At 41.6% G+C, this 25,631-nt stretch overlaps 1 protein-coding gene across 3 annotated transcripts in view; it reads left to right on the top strand.

Moving 5' to 3' along the window:
* The window catches only part of SUCLG2 (succinate-CoA ligase GDP-forming subunit beta), a 230,372-nt gene that overhangs the window by 132,255 nt on the left and 72,486 nt on the right, over positions 1-25,631 (top strand). For all 3 annotated transcript variants that reach the window (XM_037903956.2, XM_043551013.1, XM_043551014.1), the window contains exons 8-9: positions 1,777-1,938; positions 7,066-7,208. In XM_037903956.2, the coding sequence (XP_037759884.1) occupies positions 1,777-1,938; positions 7,066-7,208 (305 nt within the window). The remainder of the gene's footprint in view (positions 1-1,776; positions 1,939-7,065; positions 7,209-25,631) is intronic.

The raw sequence follows: 25,631 nt of genomic DNA, 5'->3' as shown, positions 1-25,631 counted from the left end.
TGTGTGTATATATGTGTGTTGTGACAGGGTCAGGCCAGATGGCTACGGAAGAGTAATAGAAGGCAGACATATTAGCCCTAGGTCAAGTAGGTCCCTTTTCCCTGGGTAAGGTAACAGGTAAGGTTCCAGAACAATCAGGAACCTTCTGGAAACAATTAAGACAGACAGGCTGATTAGAACACCTGCAGCCAATCAAGAAGCTGCTAGAATCAATTAAGGCAGGCTAATCAGGGCACCTGGGTTTAAAGAGGAGCTCACTTCAGTTTGTGGTGTGCGTGTGAGGAGCTGGGAGCAAGAGGCACTAGGAGCTGAGAGAGAATGCGTACTGTTGGAGGACCTATGAGTTAAAGCATTGTCAGACACCAGGAGGAAGGTCCTATGGTGAGGATAAAGAAGGTGTTGGGAGGAGGCCATGGGGAAGTAGCCCAGGGATGAAATGATTTGTTGGGGTCACTACAACTGTACAGATCATAGAATCATAGAATATCAGGGTTGGAAGGGACCTCAGGAGGTCATCTAGTTGAACCCCCTGCTCAAAGCAGGACCAATCCCCAACTAAATCATCCCAGCCAGGGCTTTGTCAAGCCTGACCTTAAAAACTTCTAAGGAAGAAGATTCCACCACCTCACTAGGTAACACATTCCAGTGCTTCACCACGCTCCTAGTGAAAAAGTTTTTCCCAATATCCAACCTAAACCTCCCGTACTGCAACGTGAGACCATTACTCCTCGTTCTGTCATCTGCTACCACTGAGAACAGTCTAGATCCATCCTCTTTGGAACCTCCTTTCAGGTAGTTGAAAGCAGCTATCAAATCCTCCCCTCTCCCCTCCCCCCCAATTCTGTTCCGCAGACTAAACAATCCCAGTTCCCTCAGCCTCTCCTCATAAGTCATGTGTTTCAGTCCCCTAATCATTTTTGTTGCCTTCCGCTGGACGTTTTCCAATTTTTCCACATCCTTCTTGTAGTGTGGGGCCAAAAACTGAACACAATACTCCAGATGAGGCCTCACCAATGTTGAATAGAGGGAAACGATCACGTCCCTTGATCTGCTGGCAGTGCCCCTACATATACATCCCAAAATGCCATTGGCCTTCTTGGCAACAAGGGCACACTGTTGACTCATATCCAGCTTCTCGTCCACTGTAACCCCTAGGTCCTTTTCTGCAGAACTGCTGCCTAGCCATTCGGTCCCTAGTCTGTAGCGGTGCATGGGATTCTTCCATCCTAAGTGCAGGACTCTGTTCTTGTCCTTGTTGAACCTCATCAGTTTTCTTTTGGCCCAATCCTCTAATTTGTCTAGGTCCCTCTGTATCCTATCCCTACCTTCCCGCATATCTACCTCTCCTCCCAATTTAGTGTCACCTGCAAACTTGCTGAGGGTGCAATCCACGCCATCCTCCAGATCATGAAAACCACCCTCATAACTGACATCTTTATGGATGGGGCAGTTAAAATGAGCATGGAACACAAACTGTTCTCCTACCTCTAGAAGTGGTTTCCACAACCCATAACTTAGGACACCATGACATTATTGTGTGGGGAAGCTTGCAGTGCCATCACCCATGCCTGGACTTTGGAAAAAGTGTTTTAGGGCCCTAGTCCTGCTTTCCAAAACTGCTATTGATTACTATGGGAACAGAATCAGGGCGTTCGTACATAATTATGAAAGAATATTGCACTTTTATGTGACATTACACATGCGGAAGTTAATTTCTGAATTCAAAATGACCATTCAGTATCTGTAATTTGATGTTTTTTCCCCCCCTTCATTTAGTTGTTTGCTTTGATGCCAAGATAAACTTTGACGACAATGCCGAGTTTAGGCAAAAAGAGATATTTGCCATGGATGACAAGTCTGAGAATGAGCCTATAGAAAATGAAGCTGCCAAATATGACTTAAAGTACATTGGACTGGATGGGAACATTGCTTGCTTTGGTAAGAAAAGCAATCTGTCTTCGTCAATATCTTGGTATAACCAATTAACAATTCAGAGTTTTCAATATCAATTGACTAACCTATTTCTGTTTACAATCAGTTACAGAGAATATTATCAGAAATATTTACAATAGAATAATAATCTAAATACATAAAATTACTCACGTGCTTAAGTGTTTTCAGGATCCGGTCCTATTTTATTACCAGTGAACTCTTTAAAGTGACACCACAATTCAAAAATCACATTTTCATCTGATGACACTGTATCTACTGTTACAAGTGAACCCTAAGATTGTTAGCTAACTGGTTGATTTTTAGTCATATAGTGAGCATTCATAGAATCATAGAATATCAGGGTTGAAAGGCAACTCAGGAGGTCATCTATTCCAACCCCCTGCTCAAAGCAGGACCAATCCCCAATTTTTGCCCCAGATCCCAAATGGCCCCCTCAAGGATTGAACTCACAACCCTGGGTTTAGCAGGCCAGTGCTCAAACCACTGAGCTATCCCTCCCACCCGTTCTGTCAGCATTACTCTGACAGAAAGAGATTAAAGACAAATATATACTTTCTCAGTTTGTAAAATTTGCTTAATTTGTGTATTTTGATTTTCATTCTATTTTTTGACAGCACTTTGAGTAACTAGTCCTCTTTATTATTTTGCTGATGTCGCTTGCACTTCCCCAAATTCTGTAAGAAGGTAATAGTAGTAATAGGGAATACCAGTACGAGCAACAGCAAATGGGAAGCTGAAATTGAAGGAGCAGCAGGCAGGGGTGTGCACATAGGTTAAAAAGGGGGGTGAGGTTGAGACGTAAGCCTGTGCATGGTTAGTGCTGCTATTCTCAGGTTAGCCTGGATGGCCCTTCTAAGTATCAACAATGGGTTCAGAAAAAATATATATATATATATATTTTTTAAAAAATCTGAAAATACTTTAAAAAACAAAATCAAACTGGATTTAAACTTTGGTTTCTCACCATGTAAATTTGGTTCCCTTGACATCTCAATATTTCTCTTGTCAAATAGTAATTAATACATTTTGCATTATGCTGAAACCTTTGTTTTAGCTGAAATTCCTTTTTTCATAGAAGTAAAATAGATGAAATATTTAAATCATTATGCAAAACATTTTCAGTTACATGTAAATTCTTTAAGCCAGAACATTTTATTCTGAAAAGAATTGACTTCATCGTTTTGATCCGAATTAGCTAAAATGGTTTATCCTCTAGAGGAGGAGGAGTGGTATATGGAGGTACTGTAACTTTTGTTACTGCCCACAGTTTATAGTGCTTAGATTTATGCTCTACCCAGTTATTTGAAAGATGCTCAGGTTGCAGTAGAACCAATTCATTGCATTAAGACCAATGCCGTGTCAATCTTTTAAAGGAACTAACATTAAAAAAATGTGTAGCTCATTAAACCATCAGTAACATCGTATTCAGTGCCCGAGACCTGATCCTTATGGTTCTGTTCTGTACAGTAGAAACCTGCATAAAATTACATGTGATATAAAAAGACTTACTTTGTACAGAAGCAATAACTTTAATGTACCAAACCATTCTGATTCATCTCACCCGGATGAGCTAATGTCCTTGCAACACTAGCAGCATTTAAAGTAGCAAAGGATATGGGATGCCAGTGTGTCGAAACACATTTTAATAGAAGAAAGCATTCTCCCTTTTGAACATCGTGTGAGAATTTTCGTGATTTGAACAAATTTGTTAAAATGAATATTCAGTTTTAAAATATTTTGTAATGCAGTATTAGTCTTACCAAGGTTAATGAAATTAGACATGGTTTGTAAGTGTGGCAGGGGAATTATGGGATCAGTAATAAGTGAAGGATACTTTACTTTGTGTTTCTGCTGGGTTAAGAATAATTTTTGTCCTTTACTCTGAGGGGGATATTTATGTGCAGTTACATGTGTGGTGCGTAATCCTCTTTAATTATTATCAAAAAGAAAAGGAGTACTTGTGGCACCTTAGAGACTAACAAATTTATTTGACTGTATTTTCCACTGAATGCATCCAATGAAGTTAGCTGTAGCTCACGAAAGCTTATGCTCAAATAAATTGGTTAGTCTCTAAGGTGCCACAAGTACTCCTTTTCTTTTTGCGAATACAGACTAACACGGCTGCTACTCTGAAACCTTTAATTATTATGAAATCCCTTTTCTTAGAAGTTTTTTTTTTTTTGTACAGGACACCCTTTGTATGACGCAAAAAGAAAAGGAGTACTTGTGGCACCATAGAGACTAACCAATTTATTTGAGCATAAGCTTTCATGAGCTACAGCTCACTTCATCGGATGCATACTGTGGAAAGTGTAGAAGATCTTTTTATACACACAAAGCATGAAAAAATACCTCCCCCTCACCCCACTCTCCTGCTGGTAATAGCTTATCTAAAGTGATCACTCTCCTTACAATGTGTATGATAATCAAGTTGCGCCATTTCCAGCACAAATCCAGGTTCTCCCCCCTCCCCCCCCTCCCCCCACACTCTCTCCTGTTGGTAATAGCTTATCTAAAGTGACCACTTACCTAAAGTGACTCAAGGAATATTTCCAACATACCTCTGAACAACATACTAATCCACAGAGACCTCCCTACCAACACTACAAAAAGAAGGATTCTAGGTGGACTCCTACTGAAGGTTGAGACAGCAGACTGGACTTCTACATAGAGTGCTTCCGCCGACGTGCACGGGCTGAAATTGTGGAAAAGCAGCATCATTTGCCCCATAACCTCAGCCGTGTGGAACACAATGCCATCCACAGCCTCAGAAACAACTCTGACATCATAATCAAAAAGGCTGACAAAGGAGGTGCTGTTGTCATCATGAATAGGTCAGAATATGAACAAGAGGCTGCTCGGCAGCTCTCCAACACCACTTTCTACAAGCCATTACCCTCTGATCCCACTGAGAGTTACCAAAAGCAACTACAGCATTTGCTCAAGAAACTCCCTGAAAAAGCACAAGATCAAATCCATACAGACACACCCCTGGAACCCCGACCTGGGATATTCTGTCTACTACCCAAGATCCATAAACCTGGAAATCCTGGACGCCCCATCATCTCAGGCACTGGCACCCTGACAGCAGGATTGTCTGGCTATGTAGACTCCCTCCTCAGGCCCTACGCTACCAGCACTCCCAGCTACCTTCGAGACACCACTGACTTCTTGAGGAAACTACAATCCATCGGTGATCTTCCTGATAACACCATCCTGGCCACTATGGATGTAGAAGCCCTCTACACCAACTTCCACACAAAGATGGACTACAAGCCGTGAAGAACACTATCCCCGATAATGTCACGGCTAACCTGGTGGCTGAACTTTGTGACTTTGTCGTTACCCATAACTATTTCACATTTGGGGACAATGTATACCTTCAAATCAGCGGCATTGCTATGGGTATCCGCATGGCCCCACACTATGCCAACATTTTTATGGCTGACTTAGAACAACGCTTCCTCAGCTCTCGTCCCCTAACGCCCCTACTCTACTTGCGCTATATTGATGACATCTTCATCATCTGGACCCATGGAAAAGAAGCCCTTGAGGAATTCCACCATGATTTCAACAATTTCCATCCCACCATCAACCTCAGCCTGGTCCAGTCCACACAAGAGATCCACTTCTTGGACACTACAGTGTTAATAAACGATGGTTACATAAACACCACCCTATACCGGAAACCTACTGATCGCTATTCCTACCTACATGCCTCCAGCTTTCACCCTGACCACACCACACGATCCATTGTCTACAGCCAAGCTCTGTGATACAACCGCATTTGCTCCAACCCCTCAGACAGAGACAAACACCTATAAGACCTCTATCAAGCATTCTTACAACTACAATACCCACCTGCGGAAGTGAAGAAGCAGATTGATAGAGCCAGAAGAGTACCCAGAAGTCACCTACTACAGGACAGGCCTAACAAAGAAAATAATAGAACACCACTAGCCGTCACCTTCAGCCCCCAACTAAAACCCCTCCAACGCATTTTTAAGGATCTACAACCTATCCTGAAGCATGACCCAACACTCTCACAAATCTTGGGAGACAGGCCGGTCCTTGCCTACAGACAGCCCCCCAACCTGAAGCAAATACTCACCAGCAATCACATACCACACAAGAGAACCACTAACCCAGGAACCTATCCTTGCAACAAAGCCCATTGCCAACTGTGTCCACATATCTATTCAGGGGACACCATCACAGGGCCTAATAACATCAGCCACACTATCAGAAGCTCGTTCACCTGCACATCCACCAATGTGATATATGCCATCATGTGCCAGCAGTGCCCCTCTGCCATGTACATTGGTCAAACTGGACAGTCTCTGCGTAAAAGAATAAATGGACACAAATCAGATGTCAAGAATTATAACATTCATAAACCAGTCAGAGAACACTTCAATCTCTCTGGTCACGCGATTACAGACATGAAAGTTGCGATATTACAACAAAAAAACTTCAAATCCAGACTCCAGCGAGAGACTGCTGAATTGGAATTCATTTGCAAATTGGATACAATTAACTTAGGCTTGAATAGAGTTATTATGCAAGGTAACTTATTTCACCTTGTTTTTTCCTACCCCACCCCCCCCAGACGTTCTTGTTAAACCCTGGATTTGTGCTGGAAATGGCCCACCTTGATTATCATACACATTGTAAGGAGAGTGGTCACTTTAGATAAGCTATTACCAGCAGGAGAGTGGGGTGGGGGGAGGTATTTTTTCATGCTTTGTGTGTATAAAAAGATCTTCTACACTTTCCACAGTATGCATCCGATGAAGTGAGCTGTAGCTCACGAAAGCTTATGCTCAAATAAATTGGTTAGTCTCTAAGGTGCCACAAGTACTCCTTTTCTTTTTGCGAATACAGACTAACACGGCTGTTACTTTGAAACCTTCATATGATTTTGTTCATTTATGTCTACTAAGTCACTCCTGAAAAATTCAGGTGTTGGCCTAATTTGAAACAAATCAAGTGGAGCCGGAAATAAGTGAAGTTTTAGGACTAGTCCTTGCCTTGAGCTGATGTGCCGTATCACATTTCACAAGTCTGAATTCCCTTTTGTAAAATATCACCACCTGACTCTTACAATTACAGTGAATGGAGCTGGTCTTGCTATGGCAACCTGTGATATCATTTCCCTTAATGGTGGAAAGCCAGCCAACTTCCTGGATCTTGGTGGAGGTGTGAAGGAAGCACAAGTCTATCAGGCATTCAAATTGCTCACTGCTGATCCTAAGGTAAAAACTGTCTTTGTACAGGATGTTTCCTAATGCACTAATATAAGGACATTTGTCTATCAGTAATATGCTGAATAAATATAAATGATGATCTTGTGACACTTGAGGATAACTTACTAGAAGGATGGTCTAAAATTGTGGTTTGCAATCTGTGGTCCGCAGACTGTCTAAGCTTTCCAAAGCGGTTTGCACCTCCATGTGAAATTTTGAGGGGTCTGCAAATGAAAAAAGGTGGGAAACCACTGGTCTATGTGAAGGGATGGTCATATAGTTAAGGCACTGCACTGGGACTCGTAAGACGTGGGTTCAATTCCTAGCTCAGTCATAGACCTCCTGTGTGACCCTGGACAAGTCGTTTAATCTCTCTGTACCTCAGGTCCCCATCTATAAAATGGGAGGAATAAAATTCCACTTGTCTGACTTATCTAAGGGAAGGAGCTCCATTATCATGTGTTTGTACAACGTCTAGCACAGTTAGGGATCTCTGGGTACTGCTGTAATACAAACAACTGGCCGAGCTTGTGAAAGCCTTACACTCACCTCAAGGGCATTTCTCTGTTGGTTTCTCTCTATATAAAATGGTTGCTTTCGGATGCCATGTCTGATCAATTCCAAAGTTCAGGGAATGTTCTAGGCATCAGTAGCTAGAACCTTATTTCTTTGGATGGGGGGGATCTGAAGACCAGAAGGGGCATAATGGGGAATCCACAAAGCCCCTGCTATCATACTAGCACTGCCATAGCCTCTAGAGTCTCTGCAGTTGCCTGTAGATCAAACAACTGGTCAATGGCACTTATTAGTGCCTTCTAGCAAAACAATTCCCCATCTCATCCCTGCTCATCCTTCCAGTGGAATTTAACATGTTGGCGCCCTGAAGGACTTATCTCCCAGAAATAAAGAAGAAGAATAGTTGGGGCAGGGCAGAAAGGGAGGGAGGGGGGTTCAAGGAAGCATGCACACGGTCCCTGCCATGGCGGGGGCCCAGATTGGAGGACCCTACTGTGGGGGAAGTGGTGGAATGAGGCGTACAGAAGCCCTAGCATGATGGGAATGTGGGGGGCAGACAGCCACTGCCATGGGAGAATGGGGCACCCTCCTATGAGTGGAATGGGGGGGACACTGGGAGAATGGAGGACCCTGGAATGAGTGAAGAGCGCACAGAGAGAAGGCACACACAACCTGTGGTGTCACTGTGACAAGGTCCAGAGACCCCATGGGGAGAACGGGGTCTGAACCCCAAAGAATGAGCAATTGAATCAACTGGTTGTTTACAGTCGTATTGTGTATAAACTATGTCAAGTGAGGTCTTTTATGAAAGCTTGTAATGTTCTGCACTTGGTTGTCATGATGAGTTTATGTATTGGTGTGTGCATAGAGCTGTGCTTGGGACCGGAGGGGCTGTGGGGGCCACCCTGCAAGGAGAAAGTAGGCTGGTGGAAGCCCTCGTAGGAGAGAAAGGAGATAGTGGGTTACATAGAACCCATGGCAAAGGGGAGTTTGGGAGAAGTTGTGGGGAGTCCCTGAAAAAGGGGAGGATGGGAGGGTGACCCATAGGGAGCTTGTGGGGCAAGGGAATGGATGGATGTAAGGAACCCCTGGTGTGTGCAAAAAGTTAAGCCTATGTAAGCTATGTAGCATATGACCCTCCCCCTTAGTAGTAGCAGTAGTAATAATTAGAAGGATAAAGAAAGTGTTTATATTCTCATGGTTAGATGGGCACCGACGTTTCACTTCTAGAGGCCTAGGTTCAGGTTATGCTCAAGGTTACAAATGAAGGAAGTGGATTGTCCCTTTTGACCTAATCCAGGCTGGGGTTTTTGCAATCCATGACACACATCAGATTGTTGATAGATCTGTGCTTGAAAGAACAGAGAGGTAGAAAAGCAAGGGTGCTGCAAGTCAGGGTGGGAGAGGAGGGGAGCAGGCTCTGGCAGAATTATCTGGGGGGAGATTTGAATAGTTACCTGCACTATGCCTGACACTGGTCAGCACTGTTAAATCCTCCCTCACTTTTATGAGTACTAGAGTCACAGATTTAAAAAAAAAAAGGGGGGGGGGGAGGGGAAGGGTTTGACATTTGTCTGTATTATTCAGAGATGGGTGTTTAGTATGGTAATCAACGGCTAAACAGAGGTAGAGATTTGGGGACTAAATTGCATTGCGACATAGTGACTCACAGATAAGTGTGGTGTGGTCTTATCTCGACAATGTACCACAGTGATGATTATGGAATAAAGTAGGATGTGCTCTCACACTATGATTGTGACTGCACATTTCCTAGGTGCTCTGCATGTGCTGATTTTGATGAGACATGTATCCAGTTTAATTAATTAATATAATTCATAGGCATTTCTGTACCTCTTGTTAATATCTGACTATCTATCCCCATCCTACTCCAGATCTTCACTCTGATTTCAGTGGGGATAACTGGCATGACTCAGTGGATCTCTGCCATTTTACTACATGAGTGTCTAGCCCAAGATGTGCAAGTCATCAGCCTGAATGCTCCATAACTCATGTCTCTAATTTTTATTTCATTTTTTCATTTTTTCCTTTCTTCATTTCATTTGCTTAGCCTTCTCCTCTTTGTCCCTTTCTTTCTTTTTTTATATTTTTACATTATCCTTTGTGTATTGTTTTTCTGCCTCTCTTTTTTCACTGAAAGAATTTTCTTACTTTGTAGGCCTTTTCCTGTTTTCTTTTATTTCTCTCCCCCTTTGTTCTCTCATTTGCTTTCTGACTATTTCCCTTGCTTCCCACTCTTTTCTCGTACGACTGCTTAGTATCCCAGTGGGCAAGTACTTTTTCTAAAATAGTTTTCAGCAGGACACTTATCGGCCCTAGGGCATTTAACTCCTAGGAATGTCAGACGCTCTAATGCGTAAGTACAAAGGGTGGTTTTGGCTTTGTCCAGTTTAGATTTTGAATCCTCCAGAAATTATTGCTCATCATCCAGTTTTAAGGTATTAACCTCAGTTCCTTTGACTTTGTCCCTGCACACCAGTCAACGTTCCCTAGCTTTTATGTTGTAGTCACCCATAGGGGCTTTGTGTGGTTTCAGTGAGGCACTTCTGAACTACCTCTCGTCAGCCCTGTGATTTCACTGATTTAGCTTTTATCCTTTTGGCTCTATGCCCATCAGTGACACTGTTTCAAGTCAGCATGATATCAGCTGAAATTCAGCTTTCATTTTCAGCAGTAATATATGAAGAATATGTGTGGGATTCAATTAGGATTTCTGAGGACACATAGTGGTGTATCAGTCTCCTATTAAACACCCGGTACACAGCAAAGGAAAACACGTGGCTGGCCCGTGCCAGCTGAATCAGGTTCTCGGGACTTGGGCTCTGGGGCTGTTTCATTGCTGGGTAGACTTCCTCGCACAATCTTAGAGTCCAGGATCCATCGCTGAAGCCTACACAGCAATGAAAGAGCCCCGAGCGCAAGTCAGCTGGCACAGGCCAGCTGCAGGTGCCTGGTTGCTGTGTAGACGTATCCCCAGGAATAAATCAACTGTACCAGGTTTGGACAAACTAGAGGCTAAACTCATGGTGTACGTGTGACCATCCTTACTGCTGTGCATCTTAAGGTCACAGAGAAGCTTATTGCCAATTTTAAAATAAACATTTTATATTTTTTCTCTTCAGTAAACAAATGGCACTTGAATATCGGGTCCTTCCTCAATCTGAATACTATTTTCTGCATTGACGGGGAGATGGAAAAGAAGATCTAATGAGCCTTTACCATTTCTTAACTAATATTGAGCTTTGATACCCATGGGTTATGATGTTTAGTGTAGTACTTGGAGTCTGTAGTCAGTTATTAATTACCCTACAACCTTTAACCTGTTTCCTACCTTATCCAAGAAAGGAAAAATTTGCTCTTGGGAGTTTCCAGGCCTATTAAAGATGGCAAACATCTCCAAAACAGATAGAGAGCCTCTAAGAATTATATAAACCACCAGATGCCCTGAGGGCAGCTGACTACAATATATAGTTCTGAACTTTTAGCTGGGGACTCTAAAAGAGATTAAATCTTCCAGAAAATGATCAAATATGCTTTAAAATAGGACTCTGTCTTTAAAGTGTATATTTGGTATAGGGGGAGAAATTGGGGGGAAGGAAGTGGGTTGAGCAAAGCTGAGGAACTTCTCCTCAAACAGAATGTCATGATCTTGTAGTTTAACATTTTTCCTAAGTCTGACTGTTAATTGGAGCATTTAAGAAAAGAAATTAGTTATGTTTCTTGGAAAACATCAACCATGGTCTTTAAAATGGAAACACCACCTTTAAAATTTGAGTCTTATTTGAGCTTTTCATCCTATTCTGGCCTTGTATGCTGTCTTCCAGCTATTCAGTGCTGCACACATCAGATTGGTTGTAGGAAGTGGTGCTGAACTTTTTTCCCCCTAGCAGCCCAAAATCTGGCCACGTTTTTCTTCCTGCGACCCCACTTGCCTGTCTCCTTTGCACAAATTCCTGTGGTGCATCTGTCTTGGCAGGAGTTGAGCTCTCTTCCCTTTCCTGTGGCTACCTGCATGAAGAAGGGAAAGTTCCGGTCTCTGTCCTTGTTTTCCAAGCTGTGGGGAGGCATCAGTGGGATTTCATTGCTCTTCTTTCTCACACAGTAAGGCGGGAAAGAAGTTGCAGTCTTAAGTGCCACAGCAGTGCTGAGGAGCTTGTTTGATGAGGGGCGTGGAGTGCTGATCAGCAAACCCCTGGTAGAGTGCTGACCAGTGAGGAGTTACTTGTTCTCTCCGAATTCTACTTGTGTCCTCACCAGTGTTGAAAAACAGACCTATTATTATTGATTATTTGTATTACTGTTCTTCCTAGGAGCCCTGGGGATGGACCAGGACCCCAGTGTACTTGAAAGTCTAAAAGCTATTGACAGGGTAGGAACAATGGTCTACTGGATAGGGCACTGGACTGGAACTCAGAAGAGCTGGGTTCAGTTCCCAGACCAGACACAGACTTCATGTGGGACCTTGGGAAAGTCACTTTAATCTACCTTGTGCCTCAGTTTCCAGCTGTAAAATGGAGATATTCCTCTCTCTCACAGGAAGGATAAAATACAATCAGATATTCAGTGATGAAGCTTGTATAAGTTAACAGATACAAAGTCACCTTAAAGAAATTATAAGCAGTTCTGTTTTACCATCGACGGACCTCCAGCACTGACCTGAACAGTGGAATCTAAATGCAATGATTTATTGAAAAGTAGTAACTTCACCGAAAAGAGAGACTAAAATTTATCTCTTTCAACAACTGAAGCCCCTATTGTTTTAAATGGTGTCATTAACAATGGAAAAATTTAATCAAATCAACTGATGTTAACAAGTGTTTACTTGCAAAAAATTATATTGGCTAACAAATATTTTTCAAGCAAAATATTATATATTGACATCTGTTAACTCATATAAAGGGAATAATTACTTTCAAACCCAAGAGAAGCTTAATTTGTTTTTCCTTCAGCCATTCCTTAGTCCAAACAGATTATTGTTTTATGCATACGGAATAAGCATTCTTATTCCTATCACTGCTGTTTGCTTATATCAGATGCATCTCTTTGTCCACCTCAGTGAAGGAAAATAATGGCATTGATGTGCCTTGACATTCAGTTGTGTGTGAAGCAGAGGTCTTGTGGTTTTTCATTTTCTCAGCATCTGAGGCACTGAACAGAATTCAGAAGTAGAGTATCATTACATATTTTGCAATTCACTTATTTTCCAGCTGTGCTTTGTGTTCAAATAATACAGTTTATCCTTGCTTATTATAGAAGACATATTCGCCATCAGTTTATCATTTGGGCTTGAGGGATTCTGAATATTAGTTTTCTTAAAGTTGTGGCCCATTATGTAGTAGCAGAAGGGAGTTGTTGTTTTGTACTACCATAGCAGAGGTTTGAGCGTATTAAGAGATTTCGGGCGCAGGGGGAGAGAAAGTAAAGTGAAACTTCACACTTCAACCAGGAAATTGTTTAATTTACTTGATCTTTATTTTGTGGGAGTATATTAGTTCAGTTCATAAAACTCAGAGTTCCCATGCTGAGTAACTGCAGCAAGTAAGGAGGGACACAGTTGTTTCCTGGTCTAGTATGTGAGAGTATAGCAACCTGGTCAATCAAACACATACAGACACTTGCTCAGGGTGTTGTTTCTGAAGTCATACTTCCTCCCATCAGCCCAAATGCTAACTATATTTTACCACAAAGGTGTCGCTTTACTATATGACTGATGATGTGAAAATGTCGCTTTCGTACTCAGCAGTTTCGTGTCTTGCGTGTATTCAAAATTCTAGATTAATGATAAACGTAAGGTTTTTACGGTTGTGTTATCTTTCACTTCTTCAGAGCCCAAAGAGTTTTGGGAGAGTGAGTTGGATTGTTTTCTGCCCTATGCCTCTTCAAAAGATCTTTCTACTAAGTTGACTCAGTACACTGAAGGCCCGGGGATAACACAAGTTCTGGCTATGTAGACTCCCTCCTCAGGCCCTACGCTACCAGCACTCCCAGCTATCTTCAAGACACCACTGACTTCCTGAGGAAACTACAATCCATCGGTGATCTTCCTGAAAACACCATCCTAGCCACTATGGATGTAGAAGCCCTCTACACCAACATTCCACACAAAGATGGACTACAAGCCGTCAGGAACAGCATCCCCGATAATGTCACGGCTAACCTGGTGGCTGAACTTTGTGACTTTGTCCTCACACATAACTATTTCACATTTGGAGACAATGTATACCTTCAAATCAGTGGCACTGCTATGGGTACCCGCATGGCCCCACAGTATGCCAACATTTTTATGGCTGACTTAGAACAACGCTTCTTCAGCTCTCATCCCCTAACGCCCCTACTCTACTTGCGCTACATTGATGACATCTTCATCATCTGGACCTATGGAAAAGAAGCCCTTGAGGAATTCCACCATGATTTCAACAATTTCCATTCCACCATCAACCTCAGCCTGGACCAGTCCACACAAGAGATCCACTTCCTGGACACTACGGTGCTAATAAGCAATGGTCACATAAACACCACCCTATACCGGAAACACTAACTGCTATTCCTACCTACATGCCTCCAGCTTTCACCCTGACCACACCACACGATCCATTGTCTACAGCCAAGCTCTACGATACAACCGCATTTGCTCCAACCCCTCAGACAGAGACAAACACCTACAAGATCTCTATCAAGCATTCTTACAACTACAATACCCACCTGCGGAAGTGAAGAAAGATTGACAGAGCCAGAAGAGTACCCAGAAGTCACCTACCACAGGACAGGCCCAACAAAGGAAATAACAGAACGCCACTAGCCATCACCTTCAGCCCCCAACTAAAACCTCTCCAACGCATCATCAAGGATCTACAACCTATCCTGAAGGACGACCCATCACTCTCACAGATCTTGGGAGACGGGCCAGTCCTTGCTTACAGACAGTCCCTGAAGCAACCTGAAGCAAACTCTCACCAGCAACCACACACCACACAACAAAACCACTGACCCAGGAACCTATCCTTGCAACAAAGCCCATTGCCAACTGTGTCCACATATCTATTCAGGGGATACCATCATAAGGCCTAATCACATCAGCCACACTATTAGAGGCTCGTTCACCTGTACATCTACCAATGTGATATATGCCATCATGTGCCAGCAATGCCCCTCTTCGATGCACATTGGTCAAACTGGACAGTCTCTACGTAAAAGAATAAATGGACACAAATCAAACGTCAAGAATTATAACGTTCAAAAACCAGTCGGAGAACACTTCAATCTCTTTGGTCACTCGATTACAGACCTAAAAGTGGCAATCCTTCAACAAAAAAACTTCGAAAACAGACTCCAATGAGAGACTGCTGAATTGGAATTAATTTGCAAACTGGATACAATTAACTTAGGCTTGAATAAAGACTGGGAGTGGATGGGTCATTACACAAAGTAAAACTATTTCCCCATGTTTATCCCCCCCCCAACCCTCCCACTGTTCCTCAGACATTCTTGTCAACTGATGGAAATGGCCCACCTTGATTATCACTACAAACGGTTTTTTTTTCCCTGCTCTCCTGCTGGTAATAGCTCACCTTAAGTGATCACTCGCATTACAGTGTATATGGTAACACCCATTGTTTCATGTTCTCTATGTATATAAATATCCCCACTGTATTTTCCACTGAATGCGTCTGATGAAGTGAGCTGTAGCTCACTTAAGCTTATGCTCAAATAAATTTGTAAGTCTCTAAGGTGCCAAAAGTACTCCTTTTCTTTTTGTGAATACAGACTAATACAGCTGCTACTCTGAAACAAGTTTTTTGATGGGCAGAGACAGTCTTTTTGTTTTTTGTACAGCACCTAGCACAATGGGGTCCTGGTCTGACTGGGCTCCTAGGCGCTACAGTAATACAATAACATTATCGAAGGGCAGTGGGTTTGCACAAGTGTCACTAAAAGTTGAATTTGACCTGCAGGACATTTTAATCCTGATAGTGATGTGTGCGGAGGAAGGAACCCAGCTGGACGTAAGAAGTGCAGTTCAGTGAATGCCCAGGGCTGGGTCAGTGTGTTGTATCATGGATCCAAGAGGGAACACTGTACATTGGCTCATCTCATGACACCCGCTGAAGCTCTGAAACATGGCTATTTATATTACTTCCACTGTTCTTCTCCCTTGCCGAGAACGGGAGAGTCAAGGCCAAGCTGCCATTTCTCCCACTGTTCTGCAGTGGCTATAGGAGTAAATGGGAATCAGCAAACTGTTGGGGACTGGAGCTTTAGAACAGCTTCCTCTTTGCTCTTCAACAGCATCTCTTTGGATTAAATAATCTTTAAAATCTGCAGATGGATGGTAGTATGTAAAGTTTAAAACAAAGAAGGCTACATAAACCAGGGGCCCATCATAGGAGCTGAGTAGGGTGGTAGAAGACTAGCCTATTGGTCAATTTCTGTATTTAAATAACTGACTGATTACTGGTAGCTGAGTTTTCCAAAGTTGTAAGGATGTCAGACCTTTGAGCATTAGGAGCAAATGACCTTCCCGGCTTCCTCAGCTACCAGTGTCAATGTGTATACAGTGAAGTTGAAATGAAATGTAAATAGCACTCAGGTATAGACGTATTATAGCAGTCTAGCCTCGGATTTGTTTGAATTGTCAGATTGCATGTCATTTCAGATAATGTAGAGAGAACCATATTCTTATGTAGTCATTAGAAACTCTTTTGCTTTCTCATTCAAATATCATACATCCTTTACACACCTCATTACCCCGCTCTTCTTTGCCCAGCAGGCAAAGTGTTTTCTTTATGCCTTGCGTGTTTTCCCGCAAGTGAGTGAAGCATGGGACGAATTTTTAAGTCCTTGAAAAGCTATTGTTGGAGAACTCTTGTAGTGAAAAATGTCCATGGTGTACTGGTTGTATGCTAAAAATGGTAGATATCTTTGAGAGGAAGCAATGCCTAGTCACTGAACTCGACTGGGAGCCAAGGCGTTCTGATGTGGACTCTGACTCTGACTTTGTCCTGGGACAAATACTTAGGCTTGAATTTTTAAAAATGTCCCTTAATGTTGAGCATCTCGGTTTTTGGGAGACCAGTTTAAGATGCCTAAGTGCCTAAGGGTTGGTAACGCCAGCTGGGTGTCCAAAAATTGAGCCACTAGGAATTAGTGGACTCTTTTGAAAGTTTAGGGCTTAAACTGTCTGTTCCCTCCCCCACCCCCAATCTGTAAAAGGTGAGTTATAATGCTCATCTACCTCATGGGGAAGCTGGGCATTAATTAAAGGTTTATGCAGTACATGAAAGATGTAAAGTGCTATAGAAGTGACTTCTCTCCGTATGGCTTCCTTTCTTTTTGCAAAGCCACCACCTAACAGGAACTGTACACTTAGCATTGCTTTTGTGTGAGCCAAATGATTGATAGATAGATAGATAAATAGCAATACAAAATTGAGAGGTGCCCTGATTGTGTTTCTGACATCAAAGTCAGGCAGTTTCAAGCTAGTAAAGTATGTAAATATCCTATGCTTCAGCAACTAGATCTAATTATGTCAATCTACTATTATTACTTTTCTCTTACAGTAGTGCCCGAGGCCCCAGTTGAACTCAGGGACCCATTCTGCTAGACACTGTGCAGACACCTAGGGAGAGACCATCCCTCCCCTAAAGAGATTACTGTCAAAATAGACAACACAGACAGAGGGTGGGATGGGAAACAGAGTGATGAAAACAGCTTGCCCAAGGTCAGGGGTAAGTGGCTGAGCTGAGGATAGAATCCAGGTCTCATGACTCTTCAGACCCTTAGACCACGCCCCCTCCAATGAATGTACGACCCCATAATGTTAAAATATTTCTGTTTGAAGACAGGGCTATGATTGTTGTCTACAATGAAGCAACCAAATTTAAACAGTTTTGTTTGGGGCAACAATAAAATATTTGGGGGAGAGTCAAATTGCTAAACACTACTTCAGATTTTGTATGATCAGTAATGCTTTCTCTCTTCAGGCTTTTGATAGCGTCGGATTTCTATCATGGGGTCATAGTAGTTAGAGATGAAAAGGACACATTAGATCATAGAGGTCCCTTGTAAGATTGGGAGAAAGTTGAATAGTGCAGGTCATATTTTCTGCATCAGATTTATGCAAATACCTGATCTTTAATTGAACACAATGGGGCTCTGCAAGGGTGAAGATGTCCAGGTGCCTTAATGTGCATTAACTTGAGACAGTACCCATAATTTTCATCAGTACTGTATCTGTGAGAACATGTTTGCAATACAAACTAATAAAACTTGATCAGAGATTTTTTTTTTAAACGTACATCCTTGCGCTCATGCAGGCATTATTCTGAAACGACTAGTCATCTTTCACACTACTTAATGTATGTGAAGTGCTAGAAAAACAAAATTTCATTGCAAAAAGGATTTTTCTTTAAGAGATTGCTGGCATATTGCCAGTATTTGTGGAAATTTGCAATCTCACGATTTACAAAGATAATTGTATTGAATCAATACGTTTATAATCAAAATAACTGCATTTTTTAAAAAGGGTATTAGGTAATCCAAATAATTATATATTAAATGGCAAAAAAAATCTACATTAATGCAGAATTAAGGTTGCTTGGTGATATGCTGGCCCCTTGCAAAACATTGAGTTGAGCAGAACTCAGACGTCTGAAAACCAGGAAATGCACAGTTAATGTCGCCCGTGCCCTCTTTCAGCAATGCCCCGATATGCCCCATTCACATGTACCTTCAGCATGCCAACTCTACAGTTGCCGGAATGTACAAGTTCTTCTCCTTTTATATCCCATTCTTTGTCATACACTGGGTTCCATCTAACATGATTAAAGGACAAAAGAAAATAATAGCTGCCCATACCACCTTCCCTCTCTTCCCCTGGGGCCAGCATGGCCAATGGGAATTATTTGCATACGCTCCAGGTGCAGTCCCTGTGTTAGGTGTACCTACACTGAATGGTGGAGGCGGCAGTTGGGTCTGCTTGGTAAAGACGGGTGTGTCTCTGATATGAGGATATGCATGGATCACCTGTGTGTGTGTGTGACAGAGCTGTTATTACAGTAGGAAAGAGAGCAATGTTTTTCACCCTCCGAGGTGTGTGAGCAAAGGGAAGAGCTGCATGGGTACCTTCAGGATCTAGCATACAGCATGGCAGAGCAGAATTGTGTATGTTAGCATTAGCAGGCCCACAGGTGTTCTGTTGCAACAGGTGTTGTCAGTAGTGGGCTGGGATGTGAGAGCAGTCGAAGCATTTATCATCTGCATGCGCTCAGGGCAAGTGAGCGTGATCAGTGTCAGGTGTAGCTGTCCTGAAGGGTGGATGCAGCTGTGCTTGGTAGAGCTATTGTTTGAGGTCTGCAGATTATTTTGAGGCGTGTGACGGAGCTGTGATTGTGGGCTAGTCTACGCTAGCATCAGTACAGTGGCATAGCTCTACCGCGTCTACCGCAGACGCTCTGTTACAAGGGAGAGCTCTCCCGTCAGCATAATTACTCCACCTGCCTAAGCAGCAGTAACTGTGTTGGTGGGAGAGCTTCTTCTGCCAGCATAGGGCTGTTCACACCGGCGCTTAGGTTTACGTAATTTATGGCACTCGGATGTGGCTTTTCCACACCCCTGAGTGACTGAAGGTATACTGAAGTAAGCGCTAGTGCATACAAGCCCTGTGATACGAGAAAATCCATGTTTTCCACCCTTCTGTGTGAATGAGAAGAGGGAATAGGTGCATGGGTGCCTTCAGGATGCAGTATTTCTATGGAGAATAGTTTTCAGAGTAGCAGCCGTGTTAGTCTGTATTCACAAAAAGAAAAGGAGTACTTGTGGCACCTTAGAGACTAACCAATTTATTTGAGCATAAGCTTTTGTGAGCTACAGCATCCGATGAAGTGAGCTGTAGCTCACGAAAGCTTATGCTCAAATAAATTGGTTAGTCTCTAAGGTGCCACAAGTACTCCTTTTCTATATGGAGAATAGTGTAGTTTATGTCGGTAGCAGGGCTAGGGTTTTTATTACAAAGGATATTGTCAGCAGTGAGGTGGAATATGCGAGGATACTCATGCTTTAATGATGGTTAGGCAGAAGTGTAGGTTGACCTGGTATCCTATGACTAAGTTTAAGGGAGTTTGTAAAGGTTCTGAAATGGTTCTTAAACTGGTCACTGCGGTATTCTTTCTGGGGAATTGGCTAAGTGTGTGAGCATATGCCAGGATCTGGAACCTCCTGAATCATATAGTGCCAAAGGCCAGTGTGAGTATGTGGCATAGCTCGAGGAGAGTAGAGGGAAGGTGGCGTTGACCGACAAGCATTTTTCCTTTACTAGTGTTGCTAGAACCTGGAATTTTGTGCATTAGAGTGAATGGATTGTAAAAGGAGGTGAAGAGCTTATACATTTCAGCAACTGTGGGGTTGGCAGAGTAATGATATGTGTGTTAACGGGGCATATTTGGGGCATTGCTGAAAGAGCTGAAAGTTAAGTTTGCATGGGCAACCTTACATGTGCATTTCCTGGCTTTCAGACATTTGAGTTTTGCTTAACTCAGCATCCTGCAAGGGGATGAAGTACCACCAAGCAACCTTAGCTCTACGTTAATGTAGGTTTTTTTGCCATTGAATTTCTCTTCTGGTTCAAAAAACTAGGATATGTTGTTGGTAGGAATTAGTCTTCATTTAGGCAGTTGTACGCATCATGTCCTGCAATTTGCATCCCTACCCGGCCAGCCAGTGCCTCCAATCCCCTCACACACACATCAGCAAGGCCCCACCAGCCTGCTTAAACACTTCTCCCCAGCCATGCCACCGATCCACTCACTGTGCTCCCTCCCCCAACCTGGCCCCCTCCTCGCTGTTGTACCAAGCCCCCTCTCCCACTATCTCTCTGAAGTCCTCACTCCCTGGTATGCAAAAGTTTCTATTGTTGTTACTTTTGTCCCCTCCTCTAACCTGATTCACATGTGGTTCCCAGAATGAAGGACAACTGTGTTATAGTGGAATGCTGTTCCTGACTGCATTTCAGAACGGTTGGAGGGTGGAGCTTGTGGCAGGGCCGGTGAGAGAAATTACAGAGAGGGTTTCTGTCCAAACATACTGACAGTTCTATGTTTGAGAGAAAGATCCTTTGACCCATGTCTGATCGATATACCCGATCTCCGAGAAATAGTGAAGTGTCCATGTTTCTGTGCCATACAGTACACATTTTCTAGTCAGCCACGAACCCTCCAATTTCCCAATTAATGTTTTTCCAAGACTTATTAATAGCTTTCATATTGTTGCTGTAGCAATCATGCCAATCGTCAGTCAAATCAGAGAAGACTATCACAGCTCCTGGGCACAAATCTCCTAGTTGGTCCAAATATGCTCTCATACATCATTTGAGGAGTACACCAGGAAAAGGGCAAAGATCATTTCCACCTGAGTGAATCCCCACAATGTCCAGGACTAGATCACAGTGCATTAACGAATCAGCAAGGTCCATGTGGAGAGTTTGTCTGCGGCAGGCTAGTTCATAGTGGATTGAAACCTCAGCTTGCCGCGAACTAAATGTTCATGTAGAAACGCTCTGTGTGTGTTAGAATAGGTGTTCAGTTGGGGCTGCATTGTTCAAGCTGCGGGCAGAATTTGGGTAGCTGTTGCAGCTTCTCAGGAGTTCTTTTGGTAACGTGTCAAAGGATGGCCAGTTCTTGCTTCATGCGTGAATACAGGGTCAAGAGTGAGTGGCAGCAGGATTCAACAAATAAATGGATATTGGAAGTGCATTATATATCAAGTACAGATTAGAAGCACCACATGTTCCTGCCCAGTTCTTTGTCTGAGGACAGGGCTGGTTGGGGACGTTGATCTCAAGCCATATCTCATTAGGCGCCCATTGGGGTCTTCGTCTTTTATTCATGCCTTTGATGGGGACATAGGACTAACATGACTGCTGGGTTTTAGGTATTGAGATTTTTCTTGTTTAAATAATTGAAGTTAAGGCCAATCTCGTCAAACATTTGCTAGCAATGGAGTCTTTATTTGCTGAACACCTGGTAGCAGAACCAATGTATATATACGTATGTACGTCCTCAGTGCTTAGTTAAAGGATATAACATAATGGGCTAATAAATCACAGAAGTATTTGACTCTTTACTTTATTATACTTTAGAAACTGCGTAGATTTTAAAGGTGTATTTGTCTCACTTCACAGTGAATAAATATAAGAAGTTAAGAGATTTTTGGGTACCTTAGTTAAATTGGTAATTCATTCCAGTGGGATGAATAATTGATTATGAATCTTATTACAGATAATCCATCTTGCACATGTAGAGGAGGAATGAAACTCTAATCAAATTAAAAGGTCATATTGGTAGGAAATAAAATATAATTAGAACTCTTACTTTACCTGGTTAGTAAAGTTAGTCTGTAGAGAAAAGTGCGTCTTAATAGCCATTAATTTTAAACATTTGGCTTGTTAAGGCCGTCATTATGTTCTTTCCATCAAAATGAGGAGTTCTGACCACCTCACTTCCATCTGTCTGTCACTGAGATAAATCTAGATGAGGAACTGTGTGTGTCAAATAGTTATTTTCTCATTCGGTCTTGGTAACACAATGCTCTTCTTGTGGCATCAGTGTAGAAATCAGCTGTTTGTTTTTTGTCATGTTAGACACTATCTCGATAATGTATACACACAGCATAAAGCGTTGAGCAATAACCATGGATCTTGTCATCTACTATCTAGGTAGCTTTGTTTGAAAATGTTGGTCATATTCAAATAGCTAATATTTTTACTCTTTCAAAATAATTTATTTGATCATTTTTCATAGACCAAAGAATTAAGGGCCTGATCCTGCAAGGATTGCTTAGAGTAAGGCCTGTCCATGTGAGTTAGGTTTACAGGACTGATCCTAATGTTTGGTAAAATGATCATCTTGTGACAAGTGTTTCTCTTCAAGACAAAAAGAAAAGGAGTACTTGTGGCACCTTAGAGACTAACCAATTTATTTGAGTGTAAGCTTATATTCAAATAAATTGGTTAGTCTCTAAGGTGCCACGAGTACTCCTTTTCTTTTTGTGAATACAGCCTAACACGGCTGCTACTCTGAAATCTTCAAGACAAATGCATGTTTTGTTTGTTTTCAAAAAGCAGTTTTTAAGTAAGCTCTTCATAACTGATTTTGACAGCTATTATGGAAAAGTTATTACAAATAACTATTTAAGAAAGTCTTACAATTAAGCAACTCTTGGAATTGTTGGCATTAATGAAGGAAAAGACCTATTAAAATACCCAGTCCATTTCCTTGCCAATGGAGGATTCTTCCCTGCAGGATACACACTGTCTTTGTTACCTTTAGGTAACTGGTTCTGTTTAGGATATCAGGGACAGAGAAGTTGTACTCCATTTTAGTGGGACTGGTTGAGTCGTATGGCATGGGAATTTGAGAATTCTTGGTTTAGGTTCTCCCTATTCTGTTGCCACATCATCTTATACAGCGTATAGTTCAGTGTGATGATGGTTCACAGCTTTGGGGGATGGGAGCACGAAACCCTGGAACTTTTAACAGCAACAAACAGCATGAGGAAGTAATAGGCAAGTTTGTTAAAAATAGCTATGTCAATCAAAAGGCTGGTATCAATGCAAAATATATTGTATTATTATTATTTGAATGTATATAGATTTGTAGATGTCTTACTCACATTTTAATAAGAGCCACTGTAAAATCCCAGAATAAGAACAGGTTATTTGTTTACAGTTGTTATCGTGTGCAGTTTATGCTTCTCATTCATTTGATCTTTCTACAAGAGTCTCCTGCATGTATTATCTTTATTACATGGAGCTGAATTAAAGTCTTGAGTCTTCTTCAGGGATGTGGTTAATCTCTTTGAAAGAAGAGAATATCTTTATTTTGTTTTTTTCTTCTACTCTTCACATCTGAGAGTCTATGCCTGTCTCCTCTCACTTCAGTGTTCTTTCCTTCACTCTCTAGAGTTTCCATGGTAGATTCAGGTTTACCTCGTTTCAGAAAGAAAGTGCGGAAATCTTTTTTCTTTTTTTTAAGAACTTGTAAATTCAGCGAATTAGATCATATTTTTTTACTCTGAGTGGCATCTTTCTCACAACTGAAGCTTCTTTTTCAGATACGATAGGCATTTATCTGCATTCCCGGCACCAGCAATGGGGAATTGTCTTTCTCCACAACTGGAGGAGTCTTCTGTAAGTGGAGTACTGTGCCCATGCATATCAGTTAGCATTCCCGTGGGACAAGTGGTACATATCAGAGTTAATTATTTTTCATTCAGTTTATCTATGGGTTTCTTCATTAATCATGTGTTAGCATTCTGAGCACATCTCTTTTTCTCAGCTAGAATTCTGATAGAATAGCTCTTTAGCAAACATTTTGGGTTTCTTGTTCTTGTTCTTGGAGGTTAGAAAAAAAAATACAAAAACAAATCCATCCAAAATCTTAACCCTTAGCATTCTGGATAGCATTTTATCATTCCTTGATCTACAGTAGTTTGTCTCACTCATTTGTGTGGCAGGTAAATTACTAGCAACTATGTGTTTCCACAAGAGATTTATTTTCTGTTGTTGCTCCCAGTACGTTAAATTTCTTTTTTTAATGATTTTTTCCCCTCTCTTGCTTTTTGAGAGTGAACATTTTGCTATGATTTAGTACACTGTCCTTCCTTGTTACAAAATACAACCTTCATTTGCTGCATGGGCATTTTCAAACATGTTAGAAGGAAAAAGTGATTTAATACCTTTATTTGATAAATGGAGAAGTAATAATGTTTCTCAAATGATGATATTGAATTAAACTTGAAATTTGATCAAGAAATCCAGCACACAGAAATATATGATGAGAGCCTTTATGTCAACATGAATTGATGCACTTTTAAGAGATTTAGTGACAAAAAGCTGATATTCAACCCAGTACCCTTCTTTTGTGTTTGCTAAAATATGTAGCAATTTATTGGTAGAGAATAAATGACCGATTCTGTTTCCAATAACTCCCACTGGCTTCAAGAGAGCAGGATCTGGTGTTAAACTACACAAATTCATACTGGAAATAAGGTGCAGTTTTTTAAAGTGAATTAGCTACTGGTACAATTTACCAAGGGTGGTGGTGGATTCACCATCACTGGACATTTTTTAATCACATGTGAATGTTTTTCAAATAGGAATTAATTCAGGGAAGTCCTATGGCCTGTATTAAAGCAGATCAGACTAGCTGATCACAATGATTCTTTTTAGCTTTATAATCTATGAATAATGTAAATTATGAACTCCTGGCGGGCAGAGACTGTCTTTTTTACTATATCTGTGTGTACAGCACAATGACACCCTGATCCACAGTTGGTGCCCCAAAGCAGAGCAAAATATAAATAATATATAACTGGTATCGACATCACTTAAATGATGGTTAAAATCCTTACTTATTAAAAAGCTAAAGGTTCAACCTAAGTGTAAAAATTAAAATTTTCAAAATCACTCAGCATTCGCCTAACTCTGCTCCCATTGAAGATGGTAGAAATTTTATATGAAACAGAGTATAGTGCGGGCTGTAGTGGTATTTTTGTAGAAAAACTTTCTTATCCAAAAACCCAAAACTTTTAGGCCTAAAAGTTTTTTATTTTTTCAACAAAAAGTCAAAATTTTCTCTGGAAAGAAGACATATTTTCTGGAGGAAAAAAATTCATTTTGTTGAAAAGTTTTGATGGAAAATTTTTCAATCGGCCCAACACGAGTGCTTTTGAAAATCCCACCCTATTAAAAGAAAGTGTGTGTGTGCGTGTGCATGCAAATATCTAAATATACACACACTCATGTATATAGTGGGTACACATAGGGAGAGAGTAGTGAATGGTAGATAATGTATGAGTGAATGGATTTTGCTGAAATGTTGCAACAAGATGCAAAAATGTTATTGG

The sequence above is a fragment of the Chelonia mydas genome, chromosome 7 (assembly GCF_015237465.2).
Source record: "Chelonia mydas isolate rCheMyd1 chromosome 7, rCheMyd1.pri.v2, whole genome shotgun sequence".
In the NCBI taxonomy this organism is placed as follows: Eukaryota; Metazoa; Chordata; order Testudines; family Cheloniidae; genus Chelonia; species Chelonia mydas.
The sequence above is the reverse complement of the archived record's forward strand: the minus strand, read 5'-3'. Positions and strand labels throughout refer to the sequence as shown.